This window comes from Salmo salar, chromosome 19 (assembly GCF_965601325.2).
Source record: "Salmo salar chromosome 19, fSalSal1, whole genome shotgun sequence".
NCBI classification, from domain to species: Eukaryota; Metazoa; Chordata; class Actinopteri; order Salmoniformes; family Salmonidae; genus Salmo; species Salmo salar.
Window position 1 is genome coordinate 17,838,858 of NC_138309.1, and position 17,044 is coordinate 17,855,901.

At 40.7% G+C, this 17,044-nt stretch overlaps 1 protein-coding gene across 6 annotated transcripts; it reads right to left on the reverse strand.

Annotated features, from left to right (window-relative positions):
• Nucleotides 1-1,953: 1,953 nt before the first annotated feature.
• LOC106578540 (cAMP-responsive element modulator) lies at nucleotides 1,954-15,716 on the reverse strand. 6 transcript variants are annotated; one of them, XM_014157475.3, is made up of 7 exons: nucleotides 15,502-15,716; nucleotides 14,541-14,616; nucleotides 14,292-14,392; nucleotides 14,085-14,209; nucleotides 10,216-10,404; nucleotides 4,528-4,684; nucleotides 1,954-2,901 (listed from the first exon to the last, which is right to left on the reverse strand). In XM_014157475.3, the coding sequence occupies exons 2-7, from the start codon at nucleotides 14,604-14,606 to the stop codon at nucleotides 2,754-2,756; spliced, it is 786 nt and encodes a 261-aa protein (XP_014012950.1). In that variant the 5' UTR covers nucleotides 14,607-14,616; nucleotides 15,502-15,716; the 3' UTR covers nucleotides 1,954-2,753. The 6 variants fall into 6 exon arrangements, with proteins under 6 accessions (XP_014012950.1, XP_014012949.1, XP_014012951.1 ...); XM_014157474.3 differs by lacking the exon at nucleotides 15,502-15,716 and adding an exon at nucleotides 15,073-15,490; XM_014157476.3 differs by lacking the exon at nucleotides 15,502-15,716 and adding an exon at nucleotides 14,851-15,025.
• Nucleotides 15,717-17,044: the final 1,328 nt, after the last annotated feature.

Below are 17,044 nucleotides of genomic sequence, written 5' to 3' on the forward strand. Positions count from 1 at the left end.
TTCACCCAGTGGCACAAATATAATTTTGCCATTACATAAACATTTTAGGTGCACTGGTGCCTAGATATTATCTCAAATTCCTAGAACCTTCAACGTTTGTGATAAGTGCGTCGAGGCATGTGTGCTTGTAGAGTAAGCTAAATTGTTATCGACAGGAGCAAAAGGGGAGAAAAAAGACTCCCTGCATCAATACCGTGGCAGCCTTGAGGACTGTACAATCATAGTGTTTTACTCAAAGTACAGCACAGCATGTTCTGTAAAGAAAACCAAGCCAAGACTGACAATCAACAGAACAAGGTGATAAATCTCCCACCCAAGTCAACAGAGTGGTACACATTCAGTACACAGCTTGGCCCTTGGATAAGCGATTAAGTTGGCAAATGTTAAATAACCCGATTGATGGTGATGTGTCTGTGCCAGGCATTATAACAAGTAGTCCATGTTAGTTATCCAATAGCCTCTTATATGATGCTGTGATTAAATTGTAGCTAATTACCTTAACATAATTGAAAACTCTTACTTTTCAGGTACACAGTGCCTTCAGAAAGTATTCAGACCCCTTGACTTTTTCCACATTTTATTACGTTACAGCCTTATCCTAAAATTGATTGTAAAAAATGTTTCTCTCATCAATCTACACACAATACCCCATAATGAGAAAGCAAAAACTGTTAAAATACATAAATAAACTGAAATATCACAATTACATATTCAGACTCCTTAAATCAGTAGTTTGTTGAAGCACCTTTGGCAGCAATTACAGCCTCGAGTCTTCTTGGGTTTGACGCTACAAGCTTGGCACACCTGTATTTGGGGAGTTTCTCCCATTCTTCTCTGCAGATCCTCTCAAGCTCTGTCAGGTTGGATGGGGAGTGTTACTGCACAGCTATTTACAGGTCTCTCCAGAGATGTTCCACAGGGCTCTGGCTGGGCCACTCAAGGACATTCTGAGACTTATCCCAAAGCCCCCCCCCCCCCCCCTGCGATGTCTTGGCTGTGTGCTTAGGGTCGTTGTCCTGTTGGAAGGTGAACCGCCCCAGTCTGAGGTCCTGAGCAGGTTTTCATCAAGGATCGCTCTGTTCTTTGCTCCGTTCATTATTGCCTCGATCCGACTAGTCTCCCAGTCCCTGCCGCTGAAAAACATCCACACAGCATGATGCTGCCACCACCATGCTTCACCGTAGGGATGGTGCCAGGTTTCCTCCAGACATGACACTTGGTATATTTTGGTACCCTTCCCCAGATCTGTGCCTCGACACAATCCTGTCTCGGAGCTCTACGGACAATTCCTTCGACCTCATGGCTTGGTTTTTGCTGTGATATGCACTGTCAACTGTGGGACCTTTTATAGACAGTTGTGTGCCATTCCAAATCATGTCCAATCAATTGAATTTACCACAGGTGGACTCCAATCAAGTTGTAGAAAAAACTCAAGGATGATCAATGGAAACAGGATGCACCTGAGCTCAATTTCGAGTCTCATAGCAAAGGGTCTGAATACTTATGCAAATAAGGTGTTTGTTTTTCATTTATTTACAAACATTTCTAAAAACCCGTTTTCGCTTTGTCATTATGGGGTATTGTGTGTAGAATGCCGACAACATTTTATTTAATCAATTTTAGAATAAGGCTGTAACGTAACAACATTTGGAAAAAGTCTAGGGGTCTGAATACTTTCTGAATGCACTGTATATGTGTGAAATGTAATTAATCAAATGTATATTCACAGCTGGAGATTTGGTACAGGCAGGCATATTATGATGCATCTTTTGTAAGTAAGCAAATGTTTTCATTCATTGTAAAGTACCTGGGACAGGGAGCCCATTATTGCGTTAAAATTGTGTTACTGCAACTAACATTAAAATGGTTACTTTGAGCAATATGAAAACTATATCAAGGTCAGTTAATTAAAATACAGAGAAATCACACCAAAAATGTGATTTTCAATGCTGTGTAAAACATTTTATTTGAGAATCAAATTGATATAAAAGCATTATAAGGAGTTTTTCACTTACAAAACAATATACTTGAATTTGAACAATAGTGCAGATTAGAGAAATACATTCAAGAAGGGTCATGGGTTAACTTAAAAGTTTGTCTAAAACAATTCAGCTAACAACATTAAACACATGAACTATGAACAAAAGCTCGGGAGGTTTGTGCTTTGTGACATCAGGGTATATATTCAACCAATAAAACGTCTCTTTACGAAGATTAAATACAGAAATGTAAAACAAAAAAGCACTGTGCATGAAGCATTTAAGATTTCTAACAATAAAAAACAACTAAATAAATAGTAATGAAATAGTACAATAAACTTTTTATTTGTATTTTTTTATCCCTCTTATAGAACAGTAATATATGCTGGTTAGTTTCTTTGTAAAATGTAATTTAAGATAGAGCTCTCTATGCAAGCCCTAGTCTCTACAAAATAATGCCTATACATTGCTATATGTGCAGGCCTGAGACTCCACATGTCATTCAGGATAAACCTCTGGGGGCATTTTGTCTGATAAATCTTCAAATAACAGATCTTCAATGAGAATGTTTAAAACAATTTAAAAGCGAATGCCATATAACCATAGGCATTGTGTTTTGATATGGCATATTTTATTGAAAATAAACATATTCATTACTGTGGAATGTTATGTACAGTAGCTGGTTATAATAGGCATAAATAACATGTCTCTATAGGGCGTGTATGTACAGTATGCTGTACTGTTACTGACGTGTATGTACAGTATGCTGTACTGTTACTGACTCGACTTAATTCCATACATTTCCTTAAAGTAGTTTAGCTCATCCATGAGCTTCTTGTTCTGGGCCTCCAGCATGGTGAGGCGAGTCTCCAGACAGCGAATATACTCTCTCTTCCTCCGCCGGCACTCTTTGGCTGCCTGCCTGCAACAAGGAAAAGCAACAGGGGCTCCTCATAATACTCACTGTATTCGCGCCACAACTGGCCAGATACTGTAAATGTTGTATGACGACAGTACGGAACATGTCTTCTAAACAAGTGGATCGGGAAAAGAGGTGTTGTTCTTTTATATTTTGGTGTGTGAGAGCAGATGCTGGACATCGAGTCAAAGCGGATTCTCCAAGATACCCTTACAGTTATCTGTAAACTGTTACTGCGGCGCACACCCTCAAGCCATTAGCAGTCTGTGGTCATTCAACTTTGTGGCAATAGATGTCTTTAAGCGCTTTTAGTTCCTCAATGAGAGTCCTGTTTTGATTTTCGAGCACAGCCACCCGATTCTCAAGACATTTTACATATTCCTTCTTCTTTCGGCGACACTCGCGGGCAGCCTCCCTGGAAGCAACAACACACAGCCTCTGTGAAAAGACTGGTAGCTACAGACAAAGATACCGAGGCCCTACGTCCATAACAAGAAAGGCTTACATCCAGTATTTTAACAATCACTCACAGTAAGTTTCAGTCAAGACTGATAATGGCAATAACACCACAACAAATCAACATGCAGGAGACTACATTTGCCTGTGCAGAACTGTGACATAATACTACATGCAACAGCAGAGTTAGTCTTTAGTGACAAACATTCAGGTGAAAGCACGACAAAGCACAGAAACGCACAACAAGCATGTCCGTGTGTGTTCTGAGGCAAATGGTGGCACTCGAAAAAAGGCAGGCCAAGAATGCAGTATACAGCACATGCATGTTAATTAATAGCATTTATGAATGAAAAAAATCATGTTATTAGCATTTTTATGATTATCTGTTCCATCATGATTAGCCAACATTCTCATGCAGGACCCGCATCGATCATAAGGCTGTTTAGTACACACATCAAAAAATACTATAGTGTATACCATGGTAAGAATACTATAGTATTCACTGTAGTGTTTCTGCAGACTTCACTGTAGTATTCACTGTAGTGTTTTTGGACTGTAGTATACTATAGTATTTATTGTAGTGTTTTTGTGGACTGTAGTATTTAATGTATTTTTGGGGGACTGTAGTATAGTGTAGTATTTACTGTAGTGTTTTTGCGCACTCTAGCATACTGTAGCATTTACTTTAGTGTTTTTGTTTTATTATCTTTTACATAAAAGTGGGAGACTTTCTCCTTGAGGAAACCTACTGGAGAAATACTAAAAGGGTAAATGCTCCATAACCTGTAGGTATAGGTATGTAACCATAGGGAACACAATACATGGTCTATATTTGGCACGGGTGGCACAAATTAGAATATGGGGGAGGGGAATTGACAGTGTACATGCAAATTAAATACTGTAGTTTAAAAAAGGTCTTGTTTTTGTGGACTGCAGTGTTTTTGCTGACAATTCTGTATTATTTACTACAGTGTTTTTTTGGTGGATAGTACCGTATTATTTACTATAGTATTCTACAGTATACTACAAAAATCTATACTAAGTACTACACATGATCGAGGGATACTACAGTGTGTGGTATAGTATTCTACAGTATACTACATAATTCTATAGTAAGTACAGTAGTATTCTATAGTAAACTGTAGTATTTATTTTAATGTGGGTGTAGTCTACCTGTTCTTCATGAGGCGGAGTTGTCTCTTGCGTGTGGTCTCGTCAGCCACGTGTGGGGGGCTGTGCAGGGAGCCTGGAGAGCCAGCCATCACAACGCCCTGGGGCAGGCTGGAGGTGGGAGTGCAGATCTGGTAGCCTGACATGTCACCAGTGGAAGCTGAACAGAAACACAGAAATGGGGAACACTTCTTAGAGCAGTACCATTTGTATTAGCTGCTATCTTGCTGAACAGAAGGCATCCACCGCCTTAAAAGTACAGAAAGGTAAGTTGTCTAATTAATTCAGTGACTAAAAAGTATGGAAGAATACGTCGGTGGATTAAGCAATAAGGTTCTGATGTCATCCGATTCCTATGGGTGTGAGTGGTGACGTGAGAGAGGATAGGATCGCTACACAGACAGGCTCTACAGAGATCTGAACAATATAAAATGCCGAGGAATTTGACTATTTGAATTTCAATTCAACATGTTAGTTTCAATTCCATCCAAATTCCATCCAAAATCAGTCAGAGAACAAAGTACATTGTTTTGTAGACGCAAACCATTTGATGAAGCACTGAGAGAGTGTTATTGCCATCTCTATGTACAGTAGCCTACTTCTCTTTAAATAAACTTTCTCTGTGCCACGGGAGCTGCCTGCATATCATTGCATATGGTGATTCATTTGGTAACGTCTTGCTCTCGCAAAAGGAACTGCTGGTAATCACAACATGACTGGGACTGACGTCAATGTCCATCTTATTTGCCGGTTAGCATTTACATTTCCCTGCTGGGGTCCTGTTCCAGGAAAACAAGTGACGTCAGCCACTGTGTGTGCGCGCTTTGAGTGGGCAGAGCATCGAAGCATTTCACAGAGAGGGAGAGAAGAGAGGGGGGGGGGGGGGATGGACGGACAGAGCGCACAGGGAAACACTGAAAATATTCCAATCGTATTCAGCGTGTTGCAATTTGCTTTTTATTTCACAAGACTGATATTTCCCAGGCTCTTATGCAGTTTTATAAAAGTCAAACCAAGACATTCAAGGATACTCATGTTAAATGACATGTAATTCTAATGTATTTGCTTTGAGAAGAAAATAAATCCTAAGCAATACAACAACTGTGTCATATCTTAAAAACCTCAGCTCTCAGGATATCAACACATTTTCAATACCTTTATTACTTCATGGTGAGTTCAATACCTTTATAGTACATTTTCCTTATTTTTATTAGCGAATGTCTGTAGACAATTATTATTGTATAATATCATACAATAACAATCTTCTACAGTTAAGAGTCAAAATTCATCATTAATCCAAAAAGCAGAGGCTACGCAGGCTGTACAGTATTAGCGTAGCACAAAGGCAGAAGAGTTCCTCTACAGTTACCATTTTCTCTTTAACTTTCTCATGAAGTAAAAGATTAAAGTGAACATACCTGACTCAGTCTCATCCCCAGCAACAGCCATATCTGTTCTTTAGAGGTCCAAAAGAAACCCTTTATCTCAGCTCTCTAACAGAAATGTTTCCAAAACCACCAGCTATGTGTGTAATCACAATTAAGGGCATTGACATCACTATGACATCATTTGCCTCCTGATGTCAATGATGACATGCATTGCTCTATAAGTCCTCCCCCTACACTGGTATGTACCAGTATTGCTTTAGCTTTTTTTTTTGGTCCGACAAAAGGTTTGAGTAGCTTCTCAAATGTGTTCATATTACCAACCCCAAAACGTTTTTCAAGATTATTTGTGTCGCTTTTTGAAACATTGGATGTGAATGATATAATACACTAACATAAACAACTGACAAAAACACATGACAGCACTCTAGTTAATACTACTTAAATACTTAATAGACTGCTGTAAACATAATTTCTGTACAATGTGATTTCTATGTAATGCTCAAATTATGACATTCCAGTTGAGTGACTTTTCTCACTTAATTTGAAGTGTCCAAGCTTTAATAATAATAATAAAATAGATTTTTAAAGCGCTTTTCATTATACAGAATAATCTCTAAGTGCATAAAATCTATATCATTTTACCAAATAGAAAAAGAAATTGACACAACTAGACAGGGCAACCGACACAAAGAACCCAGCTGTCACTATAAGAGCCAAGGACACCAAGGAGCACAGCTATCAACAGAAAGCCTTCCTAAAGAGAAAGGTCTTTAGGCCCGTTTTAAAGGAGCCCAGAGTCTGTTGTGCTTTCAGGTGGTCCGGGAGTGCATTCCAGAGGTTTGGGGTGGTCGAGCTGAATGCCCGATCCCCCAAGTAGCGGAATTTGGTCCTGGGGGGTGTGGAAGAGCAGAATATTGCTTGACCTGAGGGTGCGGGTGGGGTTATGGAGGGAGAGCAGTTCTTTGAGATAAGGAGGGGCACTGCCATGAATACACTGGAAAGACTGCAAGAGGGTTTTGAATTCAATCCGGAATGAGACAGGGAGCCAGTGCAGAGATTCCAGGATGGGGGTGATGTGACGGTGTTTCTGCACTTTCATCAAGATCCTGGCAGTGCTGTTCTGGATGTATTGGCGCTTCTGGAGACTCCTCCCCGGGATCCCGATGAAGAGTACTATGCAGTAGTACGGCCTTGATGACTAATTTAAAGGTCCAGTGCAGTCAATAACGTGATTTTCCTGGGTTTTATATATATTTCCACACAATGTATAATACTGTGAAATTGTGAAAATTATGATAATGTCCTTTTTGGGGCAGCAGGCAGCCTAATGGTTAGAGCGTTGAGCCAGTAACCGAAAGGTCGCTGGATCGAATCCCCGAGCTGACAAGGAAAAATCTGTCGTTCTGCCCCTGAACAAGGCAGTTAACACACTGTGCCCCGGTAGGCCGTCATTGTAAAATAAGAATTTGTTCTTAACTGACTTGCCTAGCTAAATAAATGTTCAATTTCAAAAATGAAATAGAATTTGTGTAAGGGCTGTTTGAAAAGACTGCCTGAAATTTCTGCCTGTTTTGGTGGGATGGAGTTTTGGCCTTCCATGGTGACATCACCATATGGAAAGTGAGTCATTATGAAAGAGTTCCAAACCACTCTGGCAATAACAGCAAATTTTTCAGTTTTCCCCTTAATTGGGAAGGACGGGCTAGTGGTAATGGCTGGAGTGGAATGGTATGAAATACATCAAACCCACGGTTTCCATCTGTTTGATGCCATTCCATTTAATCCGTTCCAGCCGTCCTCCCCTCAGCAGCCTCCACTGGACCACTCCCAGACAGTCCTAGCACAATTCTTGCTTGAGAAGCTATTTTAGTTTATTTTTGACCATTTCAATTCTTGCTAAGAAGGTTTATAAAAAAAAAATTTTTTATAAACATCACAGCTAGAAATTATTTGACAGAGATAAAAACGTCTGCATTGGACCTTTAACAACAGCTGGTTAGTGTTTTCACTGGAATTTGTTTGCAGTGGTGGTAAGGGTCGTAGAGGCCTACAATTCTTTGGGGTTGTACAACTGTGATTTGGGTTGAACGACTGTGAGAGGGTCAGTTCCGGTGACTTTTTAAAAGGACATTCTACTCCAAAATGAATGAAAATTAAATGATGCTGACAACAACTAAAATATAATTTCAGAATTAAGGCCAATCACATATTGGTCCATATTATCAGAAAGGTGTGCTATTTAGCAATAACCTCAATCCCCTGTAGCCCAACTGATGCAGCATAGTCAGTGGCTATAAATAAATAGGCTGAAGCAGAGGGTTTTCCATCTGCATTTACCCCATTGGGCAAATCATTACCTAGTCTTAGATCACAAACAGTAAACCCCCCTGGAGGTCGCCCCTATAGAATTAGGCATTAGAATACCAGAATGGACATTAACCTTCTTATGGCGGGAGAAAGGTAAGCCATTTTGGTCAAGGCGTTGGTCAACAATGGTTTGCCAGTTCTGTGATAAGACACTGTGTAAAATAATTTATTTGAAGATTGTATCTGCACTGTATGTTTGTTAGCTAGCTAGCCAGACAGTTTTAGAGGTATGATTCCATTAACTTTTCAATTAACTGCCAATATACCAACATTCCATTCAAACAATTGAACTTTTTTCCGCTTCCATGAAACTCGACCAAAACAATGGAAATGCATGGAAAAGTGTGGGGGAAAGATGCTGTGGGGGTAAGATCCCTAACCTAATCTGCCCCCCAGTAAAATTAGCCTACATTTAGGCCTTGTTATATGTGTATTTTAACACTATGTTGAAATAAAAATTGGAGTATAACGCTTGTATGGATGTCAACCCCAATACATATTGATGTCATCATCAATCAACTGCATTAAGAGTTAAAAATAACTTTGACTACCACCACCAATTTCTGTATGCTAGCTATGCTACCAGCTTATACGAAACCACTTGTTCTAAACCTGAAAAGGGGACAACTTCTGTTATGCAGCGAAACCAAATACACTGAGTATACAAATAGACTGATCAGGTGAAAGCCTTGAGACATTTTTAAGCCTTGAGACATGGATTGTGTATGTGTGTTATTCAAAGGATGAATGGGCAAGACAAAATATGTAAGTGCCTTTGAAAGGGGTACGGTAGTAGGGGCCAGGTGCACCGATTTGCGTCCAGAAATGCGACACTGCTGGGTTTTTAACACTCAACAGTTTCCCATGTTTATCAAAAGTGGTGCACCACCCAAAGGACATCCAGCCAACTTGACAACTATGGGAAGCATTGGAGTCAACATGGGCCAACATTCCTATGGAACGCTTTTGACACCTTGTAGAGTCTGAGGGCCAAATGGGTGGGGTGCATCTCAATATTAGGAAGGTGTTCTTAATGTTTTGTGCACTCAGTGTATATCCAAATCAAACTTTAGTAACCACATTGTGAGCCTGTTACAATACATCAACCATGACGAATTTCACAAATATCCACTTTGTTAGATTTGTTGAATGTTCGCCAATCCAGCGTCCTTCTATCCCCCACGGTCTGCGTTCCACCTCTTTAACGGCATCTACGCAGTCAATCCACAGCCTTAGACAAGTTGTAAATGCAACAAGTACTGATATTGTATCATACAACAGCACGCTCAGCTTACCAAGAAAACAAAAATGTAGACATTTATGGTCTGTTGACATATTTTAGAGGCTATTTATACAGAAAATTCGTATAAAACCCAAGTAAAATGTATTTATGATTATATGACAATATTTTAAATTTAAACAAAAATATTTATATTACACAATTTCTGATATATCACACCTTTGTTATATTTTTCTTGCATAAGTAAAAACAAGATTATGCCTCTAGTGCCATTCATTCCAATTATAGAGACTGGTTTGGATTTCTCCATGACCAATATGGCTGCCATTTTCACCCCATTCTGGAACTTCGAGGGTTTATGACATAGCCCTTCTAGTAATTTAATAGGATTCTTTTTATTATTTTTATAAGCTGACCAACTAAATAGGTAAACTATTCTACTATGGGGTTGTCTGATTTTGCTGTTGGTTACTCGTGTTATTGGTTGAGGAAAATAGAATGTGGACAACAATTTATGAGATATCGTTGTAGGCAAAATTCGCATAACCAATGGTACTGGGGCTCATCCCCACCTGGCTCTCGTTTAGATCATAGGTGCCGTACTCAGCCCAGGCGGGCTCTGGCCCAATTTAACCCCTGCTAATAATCTAATCCAACTGATGGCAGACCTTGATGGTGAGGGACTAGAGCATTTACCTTTTACCATCACCTTGTTGCCTTGCATATAGAACTGCTGAGTGCCATCTCCTGACTGTTGGGAATACTGGACGATGGCTGCAGCAGACTGGGGGTTTCCAGAGTTGGACATGGTCAGAGGCTGCAGGGCCTGTAGACCCCTAGGTAGAGCACTGGTCAGCTGGATGGCACCATCCTGAGTAAAGGCAACTGAGGACAACAAACGAATAGGGGTTAAATTGGGCCAGGGCCTGCATTTACCCCATAGGTAATGATTGGCCCAATGAGGTAAATGCAGATCGGCAACTATCTGCTTCAGCTAATTTATTTATAGCCAGTGACTACGCTGCATCAGTTGGGCTACTAAAGGTGATCATGCTTATTGCTAAATAGCACACCTCCCTGATAATATGGACCAATATGTTATTATGTATCCTTGTCCACAACAGTTGTTGCACGATCTCTAATATTAAGGAAGTCTCTAGGTTCTGGTTGCCCGAGTTCTCATGATAAACTGTAGACCACACTATTTACCAAGAGTTTTCATCTATATTTTTCATAGCTGTCTATTTACCGTCACCTCTACTCTACATACGAGACGCATGCAAAGCTCTCCTTCGCCCTCCATTTGGCAAATCTGACCATAACTCCATCCTCTTAATTCCTGTTTACAAGAAAAACTCAAAACATGAAGTACCAGCGATGCAATCAATACATAAGTCTTCCGATGAAGTTACAGGACTGTTTCACTAGCACAAGTTGGAATTTGTTCCGTGATTCATCCGATGGCATTGAGGAGTTTAACGTATCAGTCACTGGCTTCATTAATAAAGCCCCGTTTCCACTGGCACTTAAAAGGAGGGCCAATTAGGGCCAAATTCGAGCTGGCTCAAATGGAATTCTCAAATTTGAGCTGGGTCAATGAAAACCCGGGTCAGCGCAGCCCAGTTTCACAACTGGTGCCAGCTCAAATGGAATTCGGGCTGGTAACACCATTTCTATTGAACCACCAAGCTGATCACTGCTGGATGCTGACAACGTTTAGCTAGCTCATCTGGGCTTGTTGCTGTTAGCTAGCACATGGACAAACAGTACTGCAGTAGTCAGACATGACACAAATTACCACCATAGCTGGATCCATTCATTTTTGCACGACACAATATAATTGTATGAGAACAGTCAGCTCTCGAATGCTAGCTACCTAACGTTAGCATGCAAGTCAAAGTTGAAACAAGCTAGTTAGCTAACGTGAGCTAGCAGGAATTTTAGCTGGCCAGGTCGTATGAAAAGCTAGGTAGCTACATCATACTGTATTAAACCTGTCATCTGGTTTGCTTGGTTAACTAGCTAGCTAATACCCAATGCCATGGCAAGCAAGGTAGAAATTAAGCTAGCTAGCTAGCCTGTTATGCTAGCGACAACGCTAACCTTTTACAGACTTCAAAGTGCCAATGGAAACGGGGCTTGAGTGCATGGACGACATAGTCCACACAGTGACCGTACAAACATATCCTAACCAGAAGCCATGGATTACAGGCAACATCCACACTGAGCTAAAGACTAGAGCTGCCGCTTTCAAGGAGCAGAACACAAATCCGGACGCTTATAAAAAAACAATCCTGCTACGGCATCCGACGAACCATCAAACAAGCAAAGTGTCAATACAGGACTTAGATCGGATCCTACTACACTGGCTCTGATGCTTGTCGGATATGGCAGGGCTTGCAAACTATCATGGATTACAAAGGGAAACCCAGACACGAGCTGCCAAGTGACGCGAGCCTAACAGACAAGCTAAATGCCTTCTATACTTGCATCGAGGCAAGCAACACCGAAACATGCATGAGAGCACCAGCTGTTCCGGACAACTGTGTGATCACGCTCTCTGTAGCAGATTTGAGTAAGACCTATAAAAACAGGTCAACATTCAGACAGATTACAAGGACACGTACTCGGAGCATGTGATGACCCAACAACAAGTGTCTTCACTGACATTTTCAACCTCTTCCCATGTTTCAAGCAGACCACCATAGTCCCTGTGCCCAAGAACACCAAGGTAACCTGTCTAAATGACTAGGTTGTGTTATTATTGTGAAGCACTCACATCCGTAGCCATGAAATGCTTTGAAAGGCTGCACATCAAAACCATCATCGCAGACACCCTGGACCCACTCCAATTTGCATACTGCCCCAACAGATCCACAGATGACATAATCTCTATTGCACTCTACACTACCCTTTCCCACCTGGACAAAATGAACACCTACGTGAGAATGCTGTTCATTGACTACAGCTCAGCATTCAACACTATAGTGCACTCCAAGCTCATCACTAAACTAAGGACCCTGGGATTAAACACCTCCCTCTGCAATTGGATACTGGACTTTGAAGGTCGCCTGCAGGTGGTGATTATAGGCAACAACACATCCACTACGCTGACCCTCAACATGGGGGGCCCTCAGGGGTGTGTGCTTAGCCCCCTCCCTGTACTTCCTGTTCACCCACGACTACATGGCCGCACACAACTCCAACATCATCATGAAGTTTGCTGACGACATGACGGTGGTAGGCCTGATCACCGACGACAATGAGACAGCCTACAGGGAGGAGGTCAGAGACCTGCCAGTGTGGTGCCAGGACAACAACCTCTCCTTTAACGTCAGCTGAGTGTAGACTACAGGAAACAGAGGGCCGAGTTTGCCCCCATTCACATCGACGGGGCTATAGTGGAGATGGTCGAGAGCTTCAAGTTCTTTGGTTTCCATATCACTAAGGACCTATTATGGTCCAAACGGTACTGGACCGCAAAGTCTGGGACCAAAAGGCTCCTGAACAGCTTCTACACCAATGCCATAAGACTGCTGAACAGTTCATTAAACGACTACCCGGATTTTCTGCTTTTCACCCCCTACCTACATGTACTTCAATCAATCACCTAATCAAACCTACATGTACATACAGTATTACCTTAATCATTCAGGGTGGCAGGTAGCCTAGTGGTTAGCGCGTTGGACTTGTAACGGAAAGGTTGCAAGATCGGATCTCGAGCTGACACGGTAAACATCTGTCGTTCTGCCCCTGAACAAGACAGTTAACCCACTGTTCCTATGCTGTCATTGAAAATAAGAATTTGTTCTTAACCGAGTTGCCTAGTTAAATAATAGGTTAAAAAAATGAAATGTAACACTCCAACTACCTCGTACACTGTACTGGTACTCCATGTATATAGCCTCTTTATTGTGTTACTATTTTATTTTTATCCATTTGTTCATTTTCTTACTTTTAACTACATTGTTGGGAATTGGCTTGTCATAAGTAAGTAAGCATTTCATGGTAAAGTCTACACTTGTTTTATTTGGTGCATGTGACATTTCATTTGATATGGACCAATATGTTACTGGGCTTAATTATGGAGGGGGAAATTATATTTGTCAGCATACATTTTTTTCCATTCATTTTGGAGTAGAATGTCCTTTTAGAAAGTCACCAGAACCTCTACATTGTGGCCTCATGACCTTTGATACCACTGATAAATAAATCCAGGGGGAAAAAAATTCAACAATCATTGATTTGTTTTGTTGTTAAAGCTTGGACACTTCAAATTAAGTGAAAACGTTATGCCCACATGTTTTAAAATGAAAAGGCACTGGACTGGATTGTCATCATTTGAGCATAACATATACATCACATGCGATTTGGTTATGCAGAAATGGTGTAAACAGCTGCCAATTACATCAGTTTATTAATTAAGAGCGTGTAGTATGCGGTCTTGTCCTTTCACATAACCAAATCAACTATGGACTATCAGAGACTGAGATGTGTCAAATACATCTGGATTTTTAAATAAACATATTTATTTTGAAACACATGTCCTTTCCAGTGAGACTTACTGAACTGGCCATGGTTTGTCTGATAAATAGAGGCTGGCATGCCGGGCCCTGGTGGGACACTGCAAGGCGCTACCTCTTCTTTTATCTCTTCAACTTTTGGACCTGCTGGATCTGAAGACACTTTTCTGAGGAGAAAAACAAATTTGCAAAGATGACTGTGAAATAAATGTATTGCAGCTCTATTATTCTACACTTTAATTTAAAGACCTGTATGGCTGTCTTCTGGAGGGAAGCTCTCTCCTGTTGTGTGCATTAGAAACATCTTCGTTTGAGTTTCTGTCCTCTGATTTTGCTCTCCTTGTTGCTACCTGGGAAATGAAATCGTCCATTAACAGTTGATATGTCTGGCTTATATGCAAGTCTACAGCGTCACAGTCATCTGGAGAATATGCGTAGGGATGATGGACATCTGCAGATCATAACACTTTGAGGAACGTCTATCTCAATTTTAAATACCTGTGCTAGTGATGATAGCGAACCACTGCTGCCATGCTCCTGCATTTGACAGGCATTGCTTTCCATGATAATCGTCCTATAAAGAATAAAAAGGTGGGCAAATTAATTGTTGGCCAATTAACGTTAGTTGTCATACTACTACCTCTGCCAATTGCTAACGTTACTGTGTTGGAACAAAACCTTGCACTGGGCGGCTGCACATCCTGGCTTTGGGTCACCAATGCCAGAACACTGTGTGCCTAAGCGTAACTACATTACAAACTCTTGTCTTGACCGTGACTGTGTGCTAGCAAGGTTCACAATAACCAACCATATTGTTTCCACTTTCAAGCTATCTTCTCCATTGGCATGCTCAAGGTGGTGGTGGTAGCTAAAGTTAGCAACCTAACGTTTCAGTTAGGCCACTGGATGTTACATTATTAGATTGGGTACAGTCGCTAGCTAAGTAACAAGCTGAATAAGCAGTAGTTAGCTATTTGCTAACTTAGCTAGGTAGCTAGCTGGGTAGTATCCTTTTTTCCCGCTAACTTACCAATAGATAGCGAATGTAGCCACTGATTCACGTTAAAAATCACTGATTACGCCGCGAATGGATGGTCTGAGAACCAATGCACACGTAACACCACGTCAGCTCTGATGCAGCTGAAATCTGCGAGGAACTCAATGGCGTCCAAACCAAATTCGAAAAGTACTGCGAATATAAATTACTTTAGCTGGCTGTGAACGGAGTCTAGGTGCGTTGTTGGCTAATATGTGGCTAACTACCTCAAAATTAATATCAACAAATATCGCTGTCGATTAGAGTTCAATGGAAATTTTAACCGTATTTATTTAAAAATCATAATAGATCGTACGCGCGCGATGCATATCATTTCAAGTGTTTTTGATTGGACAGAGCCAACTTTCTTCTTGGAACGTTTAACTCCTGCCGCCAAATCCCCATCCCAGTCAAAATGCTCACCCGGTCTACCCTGTAAACACCCATTCAGTGACTGTTGCACAAGTATCCATTCACATGGTCCAGATCTTGAGATTGTCTGATCCGGAAGGCTCATCACCATTCAGGTCTGTGTTGCTTTGTTACCACTTGTCCATAGCTACTGTAGCTAAGCCTACTACTTGTAGCAGAGTATCGATCGACACGTCAATTAATAATTACATTACATTACATTTAAGTCATTTAGCAGACGCTCTTATCCAGAGCGACTTACAAATTGGTGCATTCACCTTATGATAGCCAGTGGAACAACCACTTTACAATAGTGCATCTAAATCTTTTAAGAGGGGGGGGGGGGGGGGTAGAAGGTGTCTCCGGAAGGTGGTGATTGACTCCGCTGTCCTGGCGTCGTGAGGGAGCTTGTTCCACCATTGGGGTGCCAGAGCAGCGAACAGTTTTGACTGGGCTGAATAAGAGTAGCGAGCGACATCTGGTGGTTTTAGGTCAGTAAATCGACCCCTTTGGCTGCAGACAGACTTCCCACCAACACAACACTACCAAATATTTGTATAAGTATCTGTGAGAGATTGTTACATGAGATTAAAATGTATATCTAACTTTGAAACTAAAGTACATATGTTATTCAGTCTAATTGTAATTGAATGTTGTTTATGTGCTAAGAGTATGTTATGTTCATTTTCAACATTTTGGGCATCTCTGGATCTCCTAATTTAATAATTATGTGCCTCTAGGCAAATACATTACATTGACACAGTGTAAAATCAAATATGTGTATTTCGTGTAAATGTAATATGATATGAATAGTATTCGTGACACAGCACTGCCTCGCATTCCTTATTGCTTTTATAAAACTGTTACCAACATATTAAAATAACATTGAATTACATATTTTCATTAAAAGTTATTTTGATGAGTCAATTCATACAATTTCATTCTTCCACCAGAAAATATAGTCCGGACAAAAATCTGGTTGTTTGTTCTTTTGGTCATGTTGCTACAGACGCGAAGGCAGTCATGAATTATTTTTTGCATCGTTGCTATGCAAAAGGATTTGTCACAGATAGAACAATGAGTCAGATATTTCACCGGATGTATACATGTGAAGCATCCGGTTGGCGTTTCCCACTCACTACCAAATATGGTGATGAAAGGAAGCCCAGTGGCCGGCAGTGGGAGAAGATGGATTTTGGCCGACATTCTGCAAATTTTCTCATCGATGAAACATTTGATCTCCAATTTTATGTTTCCAAAACTAGAATCTGTACCAAACAGAGTGGACTGCGTTTTGTAGACTTTACCCTTTGAAAAAGTTTCAAAAAAAGTATGCAAATAAATGCTAGAACGAATCAATCTAACTAGCTCTGCCAACCTCCTTGCTTGTTCTGCCCACTATGATGAATTTGCTCCCATTGGAAACGACAGGCTCTGGTCTATATTGGGTTAGTTATACAATTATTTGGACTGGTCGTCCGTTCTAAACAAAATGGTTGCTATGCAGGCTGGATAAAGTTATTGTCACTCGCTAGCTAGTCAATCACGTCAAACA

Coding starts and splice junctions, on each gene's coding strand:
- LOC106578540 (XM_014157475.3), bottom strand. CDS start 14,606: ATGGAAAGCAATGCCTGTCAAATGCAGGAGCATGGCAGCAGTGGTTCG. Junction 14,393..14,540: donor CGCTATCATCACTAGCACAG/GTATTTAAAATT, acceptor TTCATTTCCCAG/GTAGCAACAAGGAGAGCAAA. Junction 14,210..14,291: donor TCCAGAAGACAGCCATACAG/GTCTTTAAATTA, acceptor TTTTCTCCTCAG/AAAAGTGTCTTCAGATCCAG.